This window comes from Gadus chalcogrammus, chromosome 3, assembly GCF_026213295.1.
Source record: "Gadus chalcogrammus isolate NIFS_2021 chromosome 3, NIFS_Gcha_1.0, whole genome shotgun sequence".
Lineage (NCBI taxonomy): Eukaryota > Metazoa > Chordata > Actinopteri > Gadiformes > Gadidae > Gadus > Gadus chalcogrammus.
Window position 1 is genome coordinate 11,721,829 of NC_079414.1, and position 19,549 is coordinate 11,741,377.

The window sequence follows — 19,549 nt, forward strand, 5'->3', positions numbered from 1 at the left end:
GAATGTATTGTGCAGTGTGTGTGGGTTTGTGGGTTTCGGTGTAAGACACACCCAGTCAGACAAACAAAGTCAGAGGTAATTCAAGCTTACCACAAACTCATGTGTACAGAGGCTTGCATGTGTCAATATTTTCCCACCACACTCACTCAAACTATTAAGTCACAAGGATAAAAAAGAATTGTACAGATTTAATTAAGTTTAAGCTACTGATTGTTCTCAGCCTCACCTCCACTTGCTTCATCTGAAACCGTCTGGCAAGTGAGTAAATGGAAAAACCCTTAGTCTTTAGTCCTCAGTGTTTGTGATCAGGAGGACACACAAATGTCTATGCTGGTTTCAGGATCAGAGCTGTCAGTCAGGCCTCATCGCATCCAGCAGAGGGGATAAGCTGATGATCCTAGAGAGACAGATAAAAAGCTTTGGGATGATTCCATCTCCGCTTAAACAAGGCTTGGTTGTCTGCAAATCGACTGCTCATGCCTGGCTCGGTCTTCTTTCGAGCGGATGGGGACAAAGACCATTAGGGGTACAGCATGGAAAAGTGCTTAAAGTGCACTGCTCCCTTCCAACCCCCCTGCTCTAGTGGTGATCCCAGGATGGAGACCCCAGACTCTGAAGTCCCACCTCACATTCACACTGCCGATTAATAAGCTTGCTGTAATGCGAAGCATGAGGAAGGGCTCAGCAGGGAAAGCACTTCATGAAAGATAAGCGGGGAGTAGGGACGGGAAGCAGCGCTCCATAAATTCCCCCTCAACACATTTGATTTTTCCGCCGTTTATCCGGGAAGAATACTGCCACACATGGTTGACTGCAGTGGCTCCTCAGATTTCCTCAGATATCGATCCAGCTTGACCCAAGGCACGCCATCTTGTCCCGTGCACTCGGAAATGAGTCACAGCACAGGGAGACACCTGAGACCGATTATTTTGAAAGAGGATATTAAGGGAAAATCTATCATGGTTTTATGCTCAAGTGTTCAGTGGGATTTTGTGAGATTTTACACGATTTAGCATGATTTACCTGATTTCGCCCTACCTTGTTTAAATGATCCTTTGCATGCTTGAGCCGGATTAAGAATGGTTTGAGGTGAGCGTGTGGATCCTATTCTGCCTGGCGCTGATCATTTTAACACAAGACCAGAGAAGATGTTTTCTTAGTTGGCTTGATTACCAGATACCAATGATAATCTCTATACTATACCTTTCTACAATACAGGCCTAGACTCAATTTCACTGCTAAGAAGTGTTGATGGGCCTATTCCTTTTTGTGTGTGTGTGTGTGTGTGTGTGTGTATGTGTGTGCGTGTGCGTGTGCGTGTGCGCGTGTGTGTGCGTGTGTGTGTGTGTGTGTGTGTGTGTGTGTGTGTGTGTGTGTGTGTGTGTGTGTGTAAGACACACCCAGTCACATACAGCAGGCAGATTTATTAATGTTGTTTTAGGATGAGGAAATAAGCCTCCATTTCACTCGTGTTTGAGTGTGTGGGCATGTGAGTTTGTCCATGTATGCCTACAAAGTCAGGGGGATTTAGGGTTTGTGTTTGTTGATAGCAGAAAACAACCACTTTTTCCTCAAGAATAAACATTTCCACATTTAATTTCCCTCCCTGCCTTGCTCCTTATAACACACACACACACACACACACACACACACACACACACACACACACACACACACACACACACACACACACACACACACACACACACACACACACACACACACAGACACACACATACCAACACACACACACACACACACACACACACACACACACACACACACACACACACACACACACACACACACACACACACACACACACACACACACATACACCTACACACTATTAAATCGGTTTGGGTATTTGTGTTCAATGACTACCTATCCAAGGATATATTCTCCATTTAATTTGTGTTTCAGAATTGTGTTTCATAAATCTGTACTTGGCTGTGTGTGAGTGTAGAAATATGTGTGTGTATCTATTTATGTGTGAAAGGTTGTGTGCGTGTGTGTCTTCATCTTTTTTTGTGTTTGTATATGCGCGATGGCGGCCATTGTGTGAGCATGTGTGTGACTGAGTTTGAGTGTGTGCGTGCATGTGCATACGTGCGTCTGCATATAAACCATAATGATGAATCATTTACACTCAGCCTGGTTTAATTAGTGGAGATTGAGGGTAGCAAAAGAGGAGGAGGTTAAATCCAAGATGTTGACAACCAAGATGATGAAGATGAATGAACCTCTGAGTTTGACAGGAGTTTTAGTGCTTTTCATTCTGGAAACACACACACACACACACACACACACACACACACACACACACACACACACACACACACACACACACACACACACACACACACACACACACACACACACACACACACACACACACCGATGTGGCGAGCTGCTCTGTCAGCGGTCTGTAGCCTAAAAGAGTTTTGTTGAGGGTGTGTGATTGATGCTGTGTGTGTGTGTGTGTGTGTGTGTGTGTGTGTGTGTGTGTGTGTGTGTGTGTGTGTGTGTGTGTGTGTGTGTGTGTGTGTGTGTGTGTGTGTGTGTGTTCCAGGTGTGGCTGTGAGACTGGTTGGGGGCGAGACCCCCAGGGAGGGCAGAGTTGAGGTCTTCATGTCGGGTACATGGGGGACGGTGTGTGACGACGGATGGACGGACCGCGGGGCCGCGGTGGTGTGTCGTCAGCTGGGATTCAGGTACCCTGGTTCCACGCTGAAACAACCTCAAACACAGTGCACCCAAACACACCTTCTCCGTCCTTTTCAACCAGGTGGGCCCATCAATGGCTTCATGTCCTCAATCACACCTGGTTTTCTTCCACCGAAAATAGTTTTATAGACGCCCTGCAAAGTGGATTTATTTGAAAATGCCGGACTGGAGTTAGTAGTTCAGCACAGTGTAGAGGAAATAAAGCATCTGTTTCTACATTTCAAATTACTTTCAGCTTATCATGACATGCTGTCAAGACTGAGAACTTATTTAATTCATGCATGACCTGCTGAACCAGGGTGTATTGTTCAGTAACAGGCTGTCATTTGGTGGGGATGATACAGGGTACAAATGCCAGGTATACTTGGCAGTGATCCTTGTTTAATTGACTGCATATGTAAGGGCATGAGTTCTTAGCCCATCCTCAATTATATCCCAGTTATTATTCAGTCCCGATCGTCGTCATCTGCTTCTCGTGTGTCTCGGGTCTCGTTACCTCGTGGCCATGGATCTGTGTTGCCGTCATTGAGGAAGATATCAGAGTTTTGGCACAGCCGAGTGAAACAGGAGCGCCAGTGTCTCCGGTGGAAACAGGAGACGTTGAAAGGGTTCTGAGTTTGGCAGTGTGGAGTCTGAGGCAACGTCTGCCTGTCTGCTCCGGTCAGGACATCTGTCTCCACCCTGACAACCCAAGCAAGGCTCCCCTCCTCCCTCCGGCTGCCCTTTGACCTCTGCGCTGCTCCGTTGTTTCTCGCTGCCTCGGCGCGGTTGCTCTATTGAAGGCTCTGTTGAAGCCTGCGGAAGTGGAAATGCTTCTAATAAAAGGAAGTGGTTTATTATACAGGTGTTCACTTTGAGTTGAATTGTATTTTCTTTGTCACCGCGTGGAATCAAACCGGACGTTGGCTTGGTTGAGGATTTCTGAGAAAACTTTTCTTTGTTCGATAATTTGAAAAATGCTGAATGACCATATCGTCCTGTTGCCTTCATGAGCTAATATAAGTGTGAGAGATTGTGCATAATTAAAAAAGAATCCTCTTCACCTTCTCAATTTAGCTTGAAACGGCAAACTCGTTTTGGGATTTGAAGCCCAGTTCCCGGAGCCAAGACAAACACTTCATCAAAGATATGACTTAATCATGCCTTCGAAAAATGAAAAGACACACACTCAGCGGCAAGGGGCCCTGACTGGGCCGTGCCAACATGACATCACTGCTCCCCCTCCCTGCCTGCTTAAAGGCAGGGAGGAAAAACCTAGCTCTTCCGCTGGTTGGCTTCCTTCTTCTCCGTCCGTCCACTAACAAAGGGCGCGCTCACAAATGTTTTCTTGCTGTAGAGGTGCTTATCAATGGTCCACGTATTTGTGTTTGTGTGTGTGTATTGTTCATCAAAACAGAACTCCTCTTTTCAGCCTTCCCGCCTATGTTTTATTATAATGTCAGCCATGACTCACTCTGTCCCTTGCTTCCGACCGCTTATGGGTGGCGACCCGCAGTTGGAAAACCACTACACTAACCCTCCCCCCCACTAAGAGTTCCCCATACATCATTCCCATCACCTTTTCTTCGCTCAATTGGTCTGCCCTCGGTTGGAAGACACATCTGGTGTCAGGAAGGAGGAGGAGGAGGAGGAGGAGGGGGTGGGGTAGGAGGGGATGGAGGCGGCGGCCCCAGAGAGCCTGAATCGTGTTCGAGGCGTGTCAAATGGGGGTCAAAAGGTCCTTCCATGCACATTGTAAACGTCAAAGCCCTGGGGTTCGGCGGATCATGTCTACACACATATGTGTACACACACTTTCTATAAATGCACACACACATGTGCGTATACACACACACATGCACATGTTTGACTGCTGTCTCCCCATTTGATGCCCAGCTGTCAGGGCTCTGACCTTGCCTGAAGAATGAGAGGCTTTATGGATGGATGAACTCTGAACACTGAGTGTAGGACGGGGAGCCATCAGAGGACTGGGACCACTTGGAGACGTCTTAATAGAGGGAGAGGAAGGGCCATTACATTACAGAGACTGGAGCCCACACACACACACACACACACACACACACACACACACACACACACACACACACACACACACACACACACACACACACACACACACACACACACACACACACACACACACACACAGATCTCGCTCTCTTGTTCTCTCTTAAATTTGATGACTCACGGGGCATACACATACCATGACTGGCTGGCTAACTAGTTGGAATCAGGCATTAGTCGTTTGATAACAAATGACTTGGGGTTGGCCTGACTTTTGACACATTCAGAGAATGCAAAACAATAACATTCATATCCTGTTAATCCACCTTCCTGTCACCCACACAGATTACAGAAACACGTGCAGGGAGTCAAACGTACACAAATAAACTCATAAATTAAATATGATCTACTTCAAGGAGGGACATGTTACATGCTATTTAAAACTGAGCTGGTTAGAACTAGTGCTGGCAGGGTTTCGTAAAAACAACCAGCGGTGCATCTTTCTTTGTCATGGAAGAATAACAAACAATAATTTATATATTGAATGATTGATTGCTCTGGTATGAGTAGGATTAGACCGCTCTTTGTCCTGGACAAAGAGCTAGGCTGCGATGAGGTGCAGCCTAGCTATGCCACTTGTTTTGTTGGTCCCAGCTCATCTTAAGCTTACTAGATAAAAAAAAAAACGTGGCCCTTTGGAAGCAATATTGACTTGTCTCAAAGTTATCCTCAAAGTTCATTTTACATTTTGAATGGATTATTTTTAGAGGTTATATTCTTTTTAATCTTTAAAATCATTGAACTACACTGGAGTACACAAATAAGGATCAAGAAAGGGACTTCTGTGGACAGCAACAAATGTTGTTGAGAGGTCTTGTTAGTTTCTCAACCACAAATGTTGTTGTCAACTGAAGTCCCAGAACCCAAGAACCCTACAGCTATTTGTCTTTCATGCTGTAACTTACTTTGAAAAATTCCAAAATGTCCAGCCTAAATGTTTACCGTTCTATTCCCCACACAGCGGGGAGGCGAAGGCGCGCGTTATGGCATATTTCGGCGAGGGAAGCGGTCCGATTCACGTGGACAACGTTAAGTGTAGCGGCGAGGAGCGTTCGCTGGCCGACTGCGTCAAGCGTGCTCCCGGCACGCACAACTGCCGCCACAGCGAGGACGCCGGGGTCATCTGCGACTACGGCCAATCACAGCTCAGCTCCAAAGAGGTCAAAGGTGAGAGGATAACCAATCAAATAAACTTGACAGTTGCTACTTTTGTTACAGGTGTTATACACCACCATTCTGTTGGGATATTTATTCAAAATCAAAAAGTCAAAGTCAGCTTTATTGTCATTTCAAACAAATGTACAAAACAAATAGAAGAATTGAAATTTTGTTTGTCTTTGACCCAGGGTGCATTCACATGCCGCCATTAGGCAGATGCTTTTATCTAAAGCGACTAAAGGCTCGGACATACGTTCCGCATTCCGTCTCCGCTGTGATCTTCACATGGATTGCCATTGAGGGTCAGGGTCAGTCTGGTGTGCCCACCGCCATGCTCTGTACCCTAGTGAAGCATGTTGATCATTTCCATGTCATCTTTATCAAGTGTTGGCAATTACATATTGCAAACGTATATTATGTATAGGCCTATATATTTTTCCCTGGTGTGGAAGCAGAGGGACAACTGTTTTTATGCCGATGCACCAAAAGTTGTTGTCACAGAAAATGCCCAGACCTAAGAATGGATTCCTGGTCCAAATAGTTTCATTAGGAATCAGCTTTGGTTGAGAGTGGTCCCAATGTGGGAGTGTGTTCTGACATGGAAATAGATTGGTTGGCAGCGCCTCAGTGGCCAAAGCAAAAGCCTGGTGTGAGCGCAGGAAGTCAGACTGAGACCTCAAATCATTAAATCACAAATGAAAAAAAGGTTGTCTACTTTATTACTTTTAAGAAAGTGGACATTATTAGAGGTAGTTCAAAATGTATGCATATTAGAAAAAAGCACTTCATGCTTTCCAAGAAGTATGTTATTAAACACAATTAAACACTCTAAAATTAATTAAATGAAAGTAAACGTTGATTCGTGAGATGTTCTTAAGAGTTGGGTCTGCATGGGTTTTTTGAAGGTTTGTATTTCAATAGAAGAATATCCCTTTAAAATAAAGTCGTCGCTAGACTAACTGGGCCAAAACTTGTGTGACTTTTAATATTGAGTGCATGCTAGTTAATCAAACGGTATCTGTGTTTAAAGAGATGTAGCATGTTGAGCAAACACGTCCAGCGGGTCGGATAAACCCCAACGATAATGAGGAACAACTGACCAAACAGACCGACACAAAGACGGGGTCTCTGAGTGTGGAGGGCAAGCTGCCAGGATGACCAGATGGGTCCAGGGAGGGAGGGAGGGAGAGAGAGAGAGAGAGAGAGAGAGAGAGAGAGAGAGAGAGAGAGAGAGAGAGAGAGAGAGAGAGAGAGAGAGAGAGAGAGAGAGAGAGAGAGAGAGAGAGAGAATACGATTTGGAGGCATTTTGAATCATCTCTAGGGCAATATTTTCATCTACTTTATTTAACTTATACCTTATTTCTCGTAATGTTGCATGAAAATATTCAATGAATCCAATATAAATGATCTGACCGTCTGTTTTTTTTTTATAATGCCCCAATCGGCTGTTATTGCTGCTGACCCTGGTGTGAAAAAAGATGAATAAATGGTCTCATGGTCCAAAAACGGGTTCGGTACCATTTTTGGCTTAGAGGGGTCCCATTGTACGCACACACACACACACACACACACACACACACACACACACACACACACACACACACACACACACACACACACACACACACACACACACACACACACACACACACACACACACACACACACACACACACAGATGCACAAAAGCGCACACAAACATCCATAGGTACCAAATTCTATCTCTCTCCTTATCTGTCCCTCTCAGCTGCCCCTGACGCGGTCTGCGGCCTGCGTCTGGTCCACTCCCGCCAGCGCCGTGTCATCGGAGGAGAGAACTCTCTGAGGTAGGACGCCATGCCGATGGAAAACACTACAGCAATTCCCTCAGACACTCGGGCTGGAATTAATCAACAACACAAATCACAGTCAACCACAGCAAATATATATATCCTCTGCGGTCCGCTACCCGGTGTGTGTGTGTGTGTGTGTGTGTGTGTGTGTTTGCATGTGTGTGTGTGTGTGTGTGTGTGTGTGCGTGCGTGTGTGTGGTTGTCTGAATGAGCCATTCAGTCTATAGCGTGCTGCTGATGTATGTGTGTGGGAGCGTGCATGGCAGCCCGTCTGGTGGCCTACGTGGTGTGACTAACGGAGGGCCCTGAGAACCAGGGGTCCGGCTGGTCCGGCCGTATAATTAGTATGTCTTCTAAAGGTCAGGTTTGTTTAACAGACGTCTTAATTTCCCCTTCAGAGTGATGGAGTCGCTCTGGGGAGAGGAAAGGCACTGTAGCTGCGATTTGGCCTTAAAAACAAAATAAATCAAATGTTACATAATCAGACACAAGGGACCGGGGGCAGAATAATTACAGATTCAAATGTTACATTCACTATTCCAAATGACTGCTCTACTCAAATAGTTATTTGTAATGTTGGGGGAAGTACTCCAGGGTAACTGATAAATATACCTAATAATGATGAATCCCAAACAATTGTGCGTGTACTATTTACTATTTACTAGACCCATTTATCCAAGAAGGAGAAGGTAAGGGCTGTGCAAATCAAAAGAGTATATATTGAGTGTATGTGGACGGTGCAACTGCCCCGGTAACATTATGAAATGCATTTCAGTTAAGACTTTGTATACACAGCATGTAAACAAAGAGGACATCTGTTTAGAGGAAGTGATATAATGTTTATTTTGAAATGTTTAAATGGCCAAGTGATGACTACACCAATAGGAATTCAGTACAAGTTAATATAGGCAAGGCAAGGCAACTTTATTTATATAGCACTTTTCATACACAAGGCAGACTCAAAGTGCTTCACATATAAACATTGTTATACAATAAAATAAAATAATAGATAAGTAAAAGAAAACATATGCAAAGAAATGAGTAAAATAGAAAGTTAAAAAGGCTTTTTAGTAATTAAAATTGAAAGTGCAATGTATTTAAGAAAGTGAGAAAATTAAATTGAAAGTTATTTAAGATCAGATCAACAGACTCTCTGGAACCCAAGTCGGGACTACAACCCGACCTAAAGGACAATCTATTACAATATTCTAGGACTCTAGCCCAGAACCAAAGGCAAACAACAAACAACAAACAAATTCAAAAGAGTTTCATATGGCGTATATTCAGTGATTAAGCGCTTAATCACTAATACAGGTTTTCACTTCGTCAAGCTCTTAATGACACAACTTCATTACTCAGCAAATGTCATGTATTTTTCTGGTAAAAATAGAAAATAAAGGGAAAGTTAAAAAGGCATTTTAGTAAAATAAAGGTAAAGTATTTAAGATTTAGCAGAAAGCTAAAGCAAACATAAAAGTCTTCAATCTTGTTTTGAAGGTGCTCAGAGTTGGGGCAAGTCTTAAATCCTCAGGGAGTTTATTCCAGCTATTTGTTGCATAGTAACTAAATCCTGCTTTCCCATGTTTCGTGTTTACTCTGGGGATAATTAACAGATTGGTCTCAGAAGATCTTAGTGTTCTAGAAGGCTTATGTAGTGGAAGCATATCAGTTAAATATTTTGGGCCTAAACCATGTAGGGATTTATAGGTTAGCAACATGATTTTAAAATCAATTCTCTGACCTACAGGAAGCCAATGTAACGATTTAAGAATTGGTATAATATAATAATATAAAAGCATACAGTATATGTGCGTAATAGTTGGCTAGTGTCTTAGTGCATGCGTTCTGTTTTTGTTGTGCAGTGAGTGTTTTGCATTAGTGTGTGTGTGTGTGTGTGTTTATTTGAGTGTGAGTGTGTGTGTGCATGGATTCTCAGGGTCATATGGTTCCACTTTTACAGCCTAGCATGTGGATTGAGTTTATCCCTGGATATTTACTGCTACTGTCCGTCAAACTGCTGTGAACCACAGCCTCCTGTAGAGCGGGGACAGCGAGAAGCAACTGTTAGGGTAGCGCATGTGCTCAGCGGGACTGACTACTTTGTCGAGTGCGTGATATACGTTAACCTCAAGTAGTGGTCTGTCCACCGTTACCTGAATGTGTTGGATGAAATGTTCTTCCCAATATCGAGTTTGTTGCTGTTTCTGACAAAAAGTAGTCAGGAGGAGAATACGAAAGGTAGCATCCGTCTGCTAATTATACTGTGTGTGTGTGTGTGTGTGTGTGTGTGTGTGTGTGTGTGTGTGTGTGTGTGTGTGTGTGTGTGTGTGTGTGTGTGTGTGTCCAAGGTGTGTGTGTTTGTGTATATATGTGTGTGTGTGTGTGTGTGTTGTGTGTTTGTATGTGTGTGTATATGTATTCAAGGTGTGTGTGTGTGGGTGTGTGTGGGCATGTATTCAAGGTGTGTGTTCGTGTTAGTGTCACTGTGTGTGAGTGTGTATGTGTCTGTGTATATGAATTCAAGGTATGTGTGTGTCCTCCAGGGGGGGCTGGCCGTGGCAGGCTGCGGTGCGTCTGCGGGGGTCCAGGGGCGACGGGAGGCTGGTCTGCGGAGCCACGCTCATCCACACCTGCTGGGTGCTCACCTCCGCTCACTGCTTCAAGAGGTCAGCTCGCTCACTCGCTCAATTGCTCGCTCACTCGCTCGCTCACTCGCTCGCTCACTCACTCACTCACTCACTCACTCACTCACTCACTCACTCACTCGCTCACTCACTCACTCACTCACTCACTCACTCACTCACTCACTCACTCACTCACTCACTCACTCACTCACTCACTCACTCACTCACTCACACTACCCCACACATGCACAGACAGACAGACAGACAGACAGACAGACAGACAGACAGACAGAAGTGCACGGCATTAATTCATGCATGAACACGCACACCAATGAATGCATACGCACACACACACATTGAATGCATACATATACACACATCGAATACACACACGCACACACAATGATTACAAACAAACACACATACATACACAAAATCACACACAAGCACCCACTGGAATGGCTTGCTCCATCAACATAGTTATCATGATACGTTTGATGATCATAATAATACTGAATTTTGTTTTGCATTTTGAACCCGTAAACAAGTAAGTATGTCTGGACAGGTAGATAGGTTAGTCTCTATGGTGATTACATACACGTGTGGGTTTTACTCTCAAACTGTTCCATGGGTCACTCAACAGTTGCTAAAACCACTGCTTTCAGCTGGCACAAAAATGAAATGAATGCACGCACACACAAACACAGACACACACATGGACACACACCCACAGCCTTTAATGTTCTGACAGAGGCCAGGTTACGCTCTCTGTGACAGAAGCATCTGGTGGCTGATTAACTGATAGTGTGACTGGCTGGTGGCTAATTGGTGAGTGGCTAATTGGATGGTAGATGATTCTCTGCAGCTGTGGTCCAGGTGCTTTGTGATGGATGGAGAGGAGAGTCGGAGAGAAAAGTAGTATTTATCCCGGCCACTTCATCCATGATGGTGTGTGTATGTATGTGTGTGTGTGTGTGTGTGTGTGTGTGTGTGTGTGTGTGTGTGTGTGTGTGTGTGTGTGTGTGTGTGTGTGTGTGTGTGTGTGTGTGTGTGTGTGTGTGTGTGTGTGTGTGTGTGTGCGGAGAGAGGTTGCAAGACTTCGAGAGAGAGAGAGAGAGAGAGGGTAAGAGAGAGAACTCTACCACAGACCTTGGATAGAGAACTGTGGATGTGGTGACCATGTGCTACTCATTCCCCAGCAATCACAGAATGATCCTTACTGCTAGATGGATATGTGCGCTGCACCATGGATCGTGTTTCACACTCCCATCTCCCACACACACACACACACACACACACACACACACACACACACACACACACACACACACACACACACACACACACACACACACCACACATACACACACACTCCTATTTCACACACACACACACACACACACACACACACACACACACACACACACACACACACACACACACACACACACACACACACACACACACACACACACACACACACACACACACACACACACACACACACACACACACACACACACACACACACACACACACACACACATTCACAGAACGGGCACGCCCAACAAGCTCCAAACAACCACTAGGTTCAGCTGGACTAGATTTAGCAGTAATCAGTCACGTTCACCTGGGTTCAGATGAGCTGATAATGAGTTTGCTCGCTGTGACAGGCTAGGCTCAACTAGGTCAGCTTTCATTTAAGGCAATCAAAACAATGTTATGCACGCACACACACACCCTGATGCACCAAACATACATGAACCCTGACACACACACACACACAAACACGCGCACACACACACACACACACACACACACATACACACACACACACACACACACACACACACACACACACACACACACACACACACACACACACACACACACACACACACACACGAACACACACACACAACCTGAAACCCCCACACACACACACACACTTGAAATCACACTTAAACACATGCCTAACCTCATCATAGTCCAGAGATCGCTGTCCAACTGGAACTAGAATGGATACAGTCATCCCATGTGTCAGTACTTCCTATATTAAAAACCTCCTGGCTGATAGAAGCTGCCCTCTGAGCTCAAGTCTTCAGTCACGATGAGGTGTGAGCCTGCACCAGGAGACATGACACCCAGGTCAAAGGTCAAGGCCTTTTGCTCTAGGGTCAAGAGTGTTTGCTCGGAAGCTCATTTAACTGTGTCAACCATCAACGTGCTATTGTTGTTCTGCTAGTAACCCCTGGCAACGGAAGGACTGGTATGCATGTCTCAAAGTGCAACCTTTTGAACATGTCTGTGTGTTTCTATGTGTGATTGTGTTATTATGACAGAGAGACTGAGTGTGTGTGTGTGTGTGTGTGTGTGTGTGTGTGTGTGTGTGTGTGTGTGTGTGTGTGTGTGTGTGTGTGTGTGTGTGTGTGTGTGTGTGTGTGTGGGTGGGTGGGTGGGTGGGTGGGTGGGTGTGTTTGTGGGATACTATTATGCTGATATCAGCTCTCTGATGCCTTGCCAGTAAGAGGGTGTGAATCCAAGGTCAGGTTCCACTCCCGGAAACAGATGACAGATGTAACTCGACACATTCCCCTACGTCCTGGAGAAAACTCCTCACCTCACTCTCACCCATTTATTCTCTCTCTCTCTCTCTCTCTCTCTCTCTCTCTCTCTCTCTCTCTCTCTCTCTCTCTCTCTCTCTCTCCCTCTCTCCCTCTCTCTAAAATAACCCCTACTCCCACCTCCTCACACACTCAGGCATCATAAATAAAACCCCTACTCTAACTCTCTGTACAGATATTGAACGTCTGGGTAGCAATCTAAATGGCAACACCATATTGTGCTTTCGATATCAAACACGTGTCGGTCCTTCACATTCTAACTTAAGGACCAGACTGATGACATCAGCAAATTCAATGAAGTGCAGGAGCATGGAGACCGGATGGAAGTCTGGCAGTGGTAGACTGAAAGTACTCTACGTACTGCTGCTTTATCAATTTATACTGGGCTATAGGGCTGTGGTCCATTGCTGTCTGTCTCCATGGATTGTATGGACTTCCATATTGACTTATGGAAAGGGCAATTTGCCTGTGTGCTCATGCATAAATGTGGATTCCTGCATGATACGCACCCAGTCACACACACATAAAAACACACCATCCTGATGAACACTCGCGACTCTGTGACTACACTTGGAAGACATGGTAATACACTAGAAAATAACAGTCTGAGCTTTTAAAATGTTGACTTTTATTGTGAAATAATATTTGATGTATGGATAGGATGTTTCAGTATTTTTTCTTCCAGAGTTGTGGATTGGAATGCAGTATGTTAAGTGTTGGCATGAGGGTTGTAGGTTATTGTCTTTTCTATGAGGGGTATGAGCCAAATTCCAATACTGAATGTAGTCACAATGATTCATTATATATGGAATTATGACCCAGATGGCTGCCAACCCACAGCCTACACACACATTCAGAAATGAACACACTCACACACACAAACAAGTTACAACCACACGCACTTGCGCGTACACACACAGTCACACACAGATTATTTTGCACAGCCCTTAGACTCATTTATACATTACCACACATGCACACACAGACAGAAGCTTGCCAACATTGCGTAAGTAATGCACCTTTTCTTACGCACACACACACACACACCACACACACGCACACACACACACACACACACACACACACACACACACACACACACACACACACACACACACACACACACACACACACGCACACACGCACACACACGCACAAGCAGATGCTTGCCAACATTACAATAATTCATGTATCACTACACACACACACACACGCACACACACACAGACGCTTGCCAACGTTACCTAATTGATAGATTTTCACCCTCACAAACAAGTACCATGCATAAGCCCACCATGTATAGGGTGACTGAATGTAGGGACTTATGCCCACCAGGTACGGCAACAGCACCCGTCAGTACAAGGTGCGGCTGGGCGACTACCACGCCCTGGTCCCGGAGGAGCACGAGGAGGAGTACGGCGTGGAGCTCATCGTCCTGCACCCCGCCTACCGTCCCCATAGCAACGACCACGACCTGGCCCTGGTGCGGCTGGCGCCGGGCGCTCCGGGCCGGCAGCCTGGGGAGTGCGCGCCGCTGGGACGCCACGTGCGGCCCGCCTGCCTCCCCCACGCCAAGGAGAGGGTGCTGAAGAGCGCCTCCAACTGCTACATCACCGGCTGGGGTGACACGGGTGAGGAGGGGGAGGGGTGAAGGGAGGGAGGGAGGGAGGGAGGGAGGGAGGGAGGGAGGAAGAGAGTCTGCCTTGGTTTGATGTGAGCAGGGTTTTTTGTTTTGTGTGTGGGTGTGGGTGAGTGTGTGTGTGTGTGTGTGTGTGTGTGTGTGTGTGTGTGTGTGTGTGTGTGTGTGTGTGTGTGTGTGTGTGTGTGTGTGTGTGTGTGTCGGTGTGTTGGTGTGTCGGTGTGTGTGTGTGTGCATATGCATGTGTCAGCATTTGTGGCTGCGCATGTGTGTGCGTGTGTGTTTGTGCATGTGCCGGTGTGAGCATTTGTGCGTGTGTGCGTGGGGGTTTTCTTTTTGACATTGTGTGTGTGCATGTGTTGAGGTCATTACACGTGTGTTGATATAGATCAGTAGAGTCAAAGATGAGAACCAGATGGTGTCTGACATGATGGCTGATTGATGAAGAGGTGGTCATGTGTACTGCTGGACCATAGGTCCTGTATTAGTATTAGTACTGCACCATGCCTACTGTATTAGTATTAGTACTGCAACATGCCTACTGTATTAGTATTAGTACTGCACCATGCCTACTGTATTAGTATTAGTACTGCGACATGCCTACTGTATTAGTATTAGTACTGCAACATGGCCACTGTTATAGTTTTAGTACTGCGACATGCCTACTGTATTAGTATTAGTACTGCACCATGCCTACTGTATTAGTATTAGTACTGCAACATGGCCACTGTTATAGTATTAGTACTGCGACATGCCTTCTGTATTAGTATTAGTACTGCAACATGGCCACTGTTATAGTATAAGTACTACGACATGCCTACTGTATTAGTATTAGTACTGCGACATGCCTACTGTATTAGTATGAGTACTGCAACATGGCTACTGTATTAGTATTAGTACTGCACCATGCCTACTGTATTAGTATTAGTACTCCAACATGGCTACTGTATTAGTATTAGTACTGCAACATGGGTACTGTATTAGTATAAGTACTGCACCATACCTATGTATGGAGATCAATATGTACGTCATCAACGTGAGACACTTTTATACTGTCTCGGGACAGCGTGCACAACCTGGAACACAACCTGGAACACAACCTGCCATGTGTGTGAATAGTCACACAAGCATGAGTGTGTTTGTCCTGTCGTGTGATTGTGTTTATTGTGGTTGAGATGTGTGTGTGTGTGTGTGTGTGTGTGTGTGTGTGTGTGTGTGTGTGTGTGTGTGTGGTCTCTTGATGTATGTGTTTCCGACTGTGTGTGTGTGTATTTATGTATTTATGTATGTATGTGTGTGGTATGTGCGTCATGAAGTGTGTGTGTTTGAGAGTTAATATGTGTGTGTGTGTCTGTGTTTCCATGATGTGTTTGTGTGTGTGTTTGAGCAAGCAAGGATGTGTGTGATTATGAGTGTGTCAGTGTGCGTGTTGGTGCGAGTGGCAGTTTGTATGATAATCCGATCATGGGGTGTAAAGGGATGACATGTGTGTCCAGCTGTCTGTATGCTCTGGCCAGCTGTCCATATCATAACACACACACACGAACACGCACACACTCATTCATATGTGCACATGTCTGGAAGTGAAATATGTTCACACACAATTGACCAATGTTTTGGGGGGAATCAACACCCCTGTGTGTGTGTGTGTGTGTGTCTGTGTGTGTGTGTGTGTGTGTGTGTGTGTGTGTGTGTGTGTGTGTGTGTGTGTGTGTGTGTGTGTGTGTGTGTGTGTGCGTGTGCGTGTGCGTGTGTTTAGAATTTATAACATTGTACTTTTTATAAAAACTAATTTTTGAGCATAGCAAAAAACGTTTTTTCTCTCTGTCTCTCTCCCTCCCTTTCTCCATCCCTCCCTCCCTCCCTGTGTCCCTCTTCCTATCTCTTTTCCTCTCTACCTCCCCTGTCTCTCTCTCTCCCTGCCCTCGCTCTCCCTCCCTCTCTCCCTCTCTCTCCCTGGGACTCCCCCTGCCTCCCTCTCTCCCTGTGTCTCTGTCACTCTCCCTCTCTCTCTCTGCGTCTCTGTCTCCCTCCGTCTCTCTCCCTGCCTGCGTCTCTGTCTCCCTCCCTCTCTCTCTGCCTGCGTCTGTGTCTCCCTCCCTCTCTCTCTGCCTGCGTCTCTGTCTCCCTTTCTCTCTGCCTGTGTCTCTGTCTCCCTCCCTTTCTCCCTCTCTTCCTGGGTCTCTCTCCCTCTCTCCCTGGGTCTCTCTCCCTCTTTCCCTGGGTCTCTCTCCCTCGCTCCCTGGGTCCCTCTAACTCTCTCCACCTCAGGTCGCTCTTACTCCAAGACACTTCAGCAGGCATCCGTCTCCCTGTTGCCGCGGCGACGATGCCAGGAGCGTTTCCACGAGGCCTTTGCCGCCGGCCGCATGCTCTGCGCCGGAAGCGAACGCTCCGACCGGCGTGTGGACAGTTGCCGTGGTGACAGCGGGGGCCCCCTGGTGTGTGAGCGGCGCGGCGGCGGTGGCTGGGCGCTGTACGGCGTGACCTCCTGGGGGCACGCGTGCCGCGCTCAGGCATCCCCCGGCGTCTACACCAAGGTCTCCGCCTTCACCTCCTGGATACACAAGGTGATCGGCCGCTACGGCGGGAAGAAGAAGAAGAAGCTGTGAGCGGCTGATTGGACCTGGCAGACACAACCCACTGGGGGAGGGGGGGGGGAGTGAAGATTTTGGACGGGATGAGCTGCCCAGGACAAACCCATGGGGGATTGGATTGAATGGAACCAGAGGCGGGACAATCCCATTGGGAGTGTGGATTGGACGATGAGGCCTGCTCTATAGAAAGGTGGTGGAGGAACTGAATAGCGACGCTGTCATTCAGGATGCGATCCATGAAAAGGGATATTTGGATACCGCAGTAACTGGTAGAAATCAGTTTTCCGCCATCTTTGCTATCAACGGTCTGAAAAGCCTGGTTCCCGCTGTAACGGGTAAAGACTGGATGGAAAGACTCAAGGAGTTCCAAAAAAACCCTTCTCAGCATTAATCTTAAATGGTTTAAGTTATTAGCATTTATTTAATGTTCTTATATTATATTGTTGTTTTGTTCCAACTTTTATAAATGCATTACAAACCACAAATTAAATATTTGTTTAATGTAATCTACATGTCATTTTTAGTCTCTATCATATGCTATCATGTAACACCATGCATGTTTTCAATTAGGATTTAATTCATGGTCCGGAAAGGGACCACTAGTATTTGTAATTATGTATGAGGAAGTATGTTAAAGCATGCACATCCAGCCTCTGATTTATTTAGATATTTATTGCACAATAAAAAAAACATGAATGACAGGAAAACTATTCAAGCTTAAGCGAATTAACAGGTTCCTCTTTAAAATATTCAACACATTGGTATGAGTCCACTTTAAAGCAACCATGTAAAGAGATTGCACTGATACCCACATTTACTTAATGCGTTATATTAAATGCTGTTGTGGTTAGTATTATAGTCATTATTACATTTCCAAAGATCAGTGATACTTAAACTTGTATTCAGTGTAAATTGTGTATCTTTATTTGGTTTTGACTTGAAAAAAGTAGTCCAGTAGCCAATTTTTCGTTTTTGTTTGTCATATGAAAAGGGTTTGTTCGCTTCGTAAGGTTGTAGGCCTGAGAAGTCGACAAAACCAAAGTAGGCCTACTGTATGACAATGCAAACATTTGAACGTTCTACCTTATGATTCCTTTGAAGTTGGGTTCTGTTTTCATGGTTTAAACATAACAATTGACTTAAATACTCTTCTTTATCTTTCAAAGTGGTGCTCTGATGTTAGGCTTATGTGTGATATCTGGATCAAATGTCAATAAAGTCTTGCATTTCTTATTCGACGTAAGTTATCTGTCACAGCAGGTTTGTTACGTTATAACTTAAAAATGCATTTACTATAAAGGAAACACAGTAGCCTATCAAGCAGTCAGGGGACCTCAACGGAAGTATGATAAACGAACTATGTATAATACTCATTCGATTTGGAGATAACAGATTGTTTCCTAACTATTCAGGGACGTCATTGAGTGATTCTGGCGATTGCCAGAGACAGTCGACTAGGCGGTTTGGCGCCCATAGTTTGACCTCTATGCGACATCAATAGTGCTCATTAAAGGCAGACATAGCATTTTGCCTAATAAATTGGTGTAGGCCTAAATTAAAACAAAAAATATAAATCATTTAGGGAGGGATAATAGTCAGCCGCGGTGACTCATCCAGACCAAACTCGGAAGGTCAATGAGAATGCGCCCGTCGGTAGGGTCAATGAGAAGGAGCACGCCAAAAGTTTAGACAAAGCCACAGGAACCTTGCAACTCCACCAAGTATCAAACAACCAGCTTAAAGGGGGATGTTTGGACATCCGTGTCAACGCTTTTCAGAACAAAAGACGGGCTTAAGTGAGATCTCCAAAAATAGACCTTTGCTTTGTGCCGTGTTTCGTTACGTCAATTATCTCCTGTGATATTTTTGAAAAGGCGTAAAGGCCTTTTGTAAGTAGGCCTATTACACGCCACACCCCACAAATGACAAGGCGCACTGTTTCAGCGTGAGAACCAATGTGTGACGTGTGTGTGTGTGTGTGTGTGTGTGTGTGTGTGTGTGTGTGTGTGTGTGTGTGTGTGTGTGTGTGTGTGTGTGTGTGTGTGTGTGTGTGTGTGTGTGTGTGTGTGTGTGTGTGTGTGTGTGTGTGGCCAAGTGGCATTCCTCGACGTGAGGAGCCTACAGTCTGAATTTGGCCTTTAGACAAATAACGTCAGTGTATGCCTTGCCTTAAACTGAGCATTGTTAGTTTACGTTTTCAAAACAAAAATAATTTTGCAATAAACCTATTTGACAGTAGGCCTAATGTGTTGTAGTCGTCAATACAGTGCAGTTGTCCATCCT

General features: G+C 45.4%; 1 protein-coding gene across 1 annotated transcript in view; it reads left to right on the plus strand.

The window, feature by feature from the left end:
• The window catches only part of prss12 (serine protease 12), a 28,722-nt gene extending 10,223 nt beyond the window's left edge, over nucleotides 1-18,499 (plus strand). Inside the window, exons 9-14 of the mRNA XM_056585976.1 lie at nucleotides 2,573-2,714; nucleotides 5,753-5,958; nucleotides 7,698-7,776; nucleotides 10,326-10,448; nucleotides 14,366-14,661; nucleotides 16,941-18,499. Of these exons, the coding sequence (XP_056441951.1) occupies nucleotides 2,573-2,714; nucleotides 5,753-5,958; nucleotides 7,698-7,776; nucleotides 10,326-10,448; nucleotides 14,366-14,661; nucleotides 16,941-17,281 (1,187 nt within the window). The 3' untranslated portion in view covers nucleotides 17,282-18,499. The remainder of the gene's footprint in view (nucleotides 1-2,572; nucleotides 2,715-5,752; nucleotides 5,959-7,697; nucleotides 7,777-10,325; nucleotides 10,449-14,365; nucleotides 14,662-16,940) is intronic.
• Nucleotides 18,500-19,549: the final 1,050 nt, after the last annotated feature.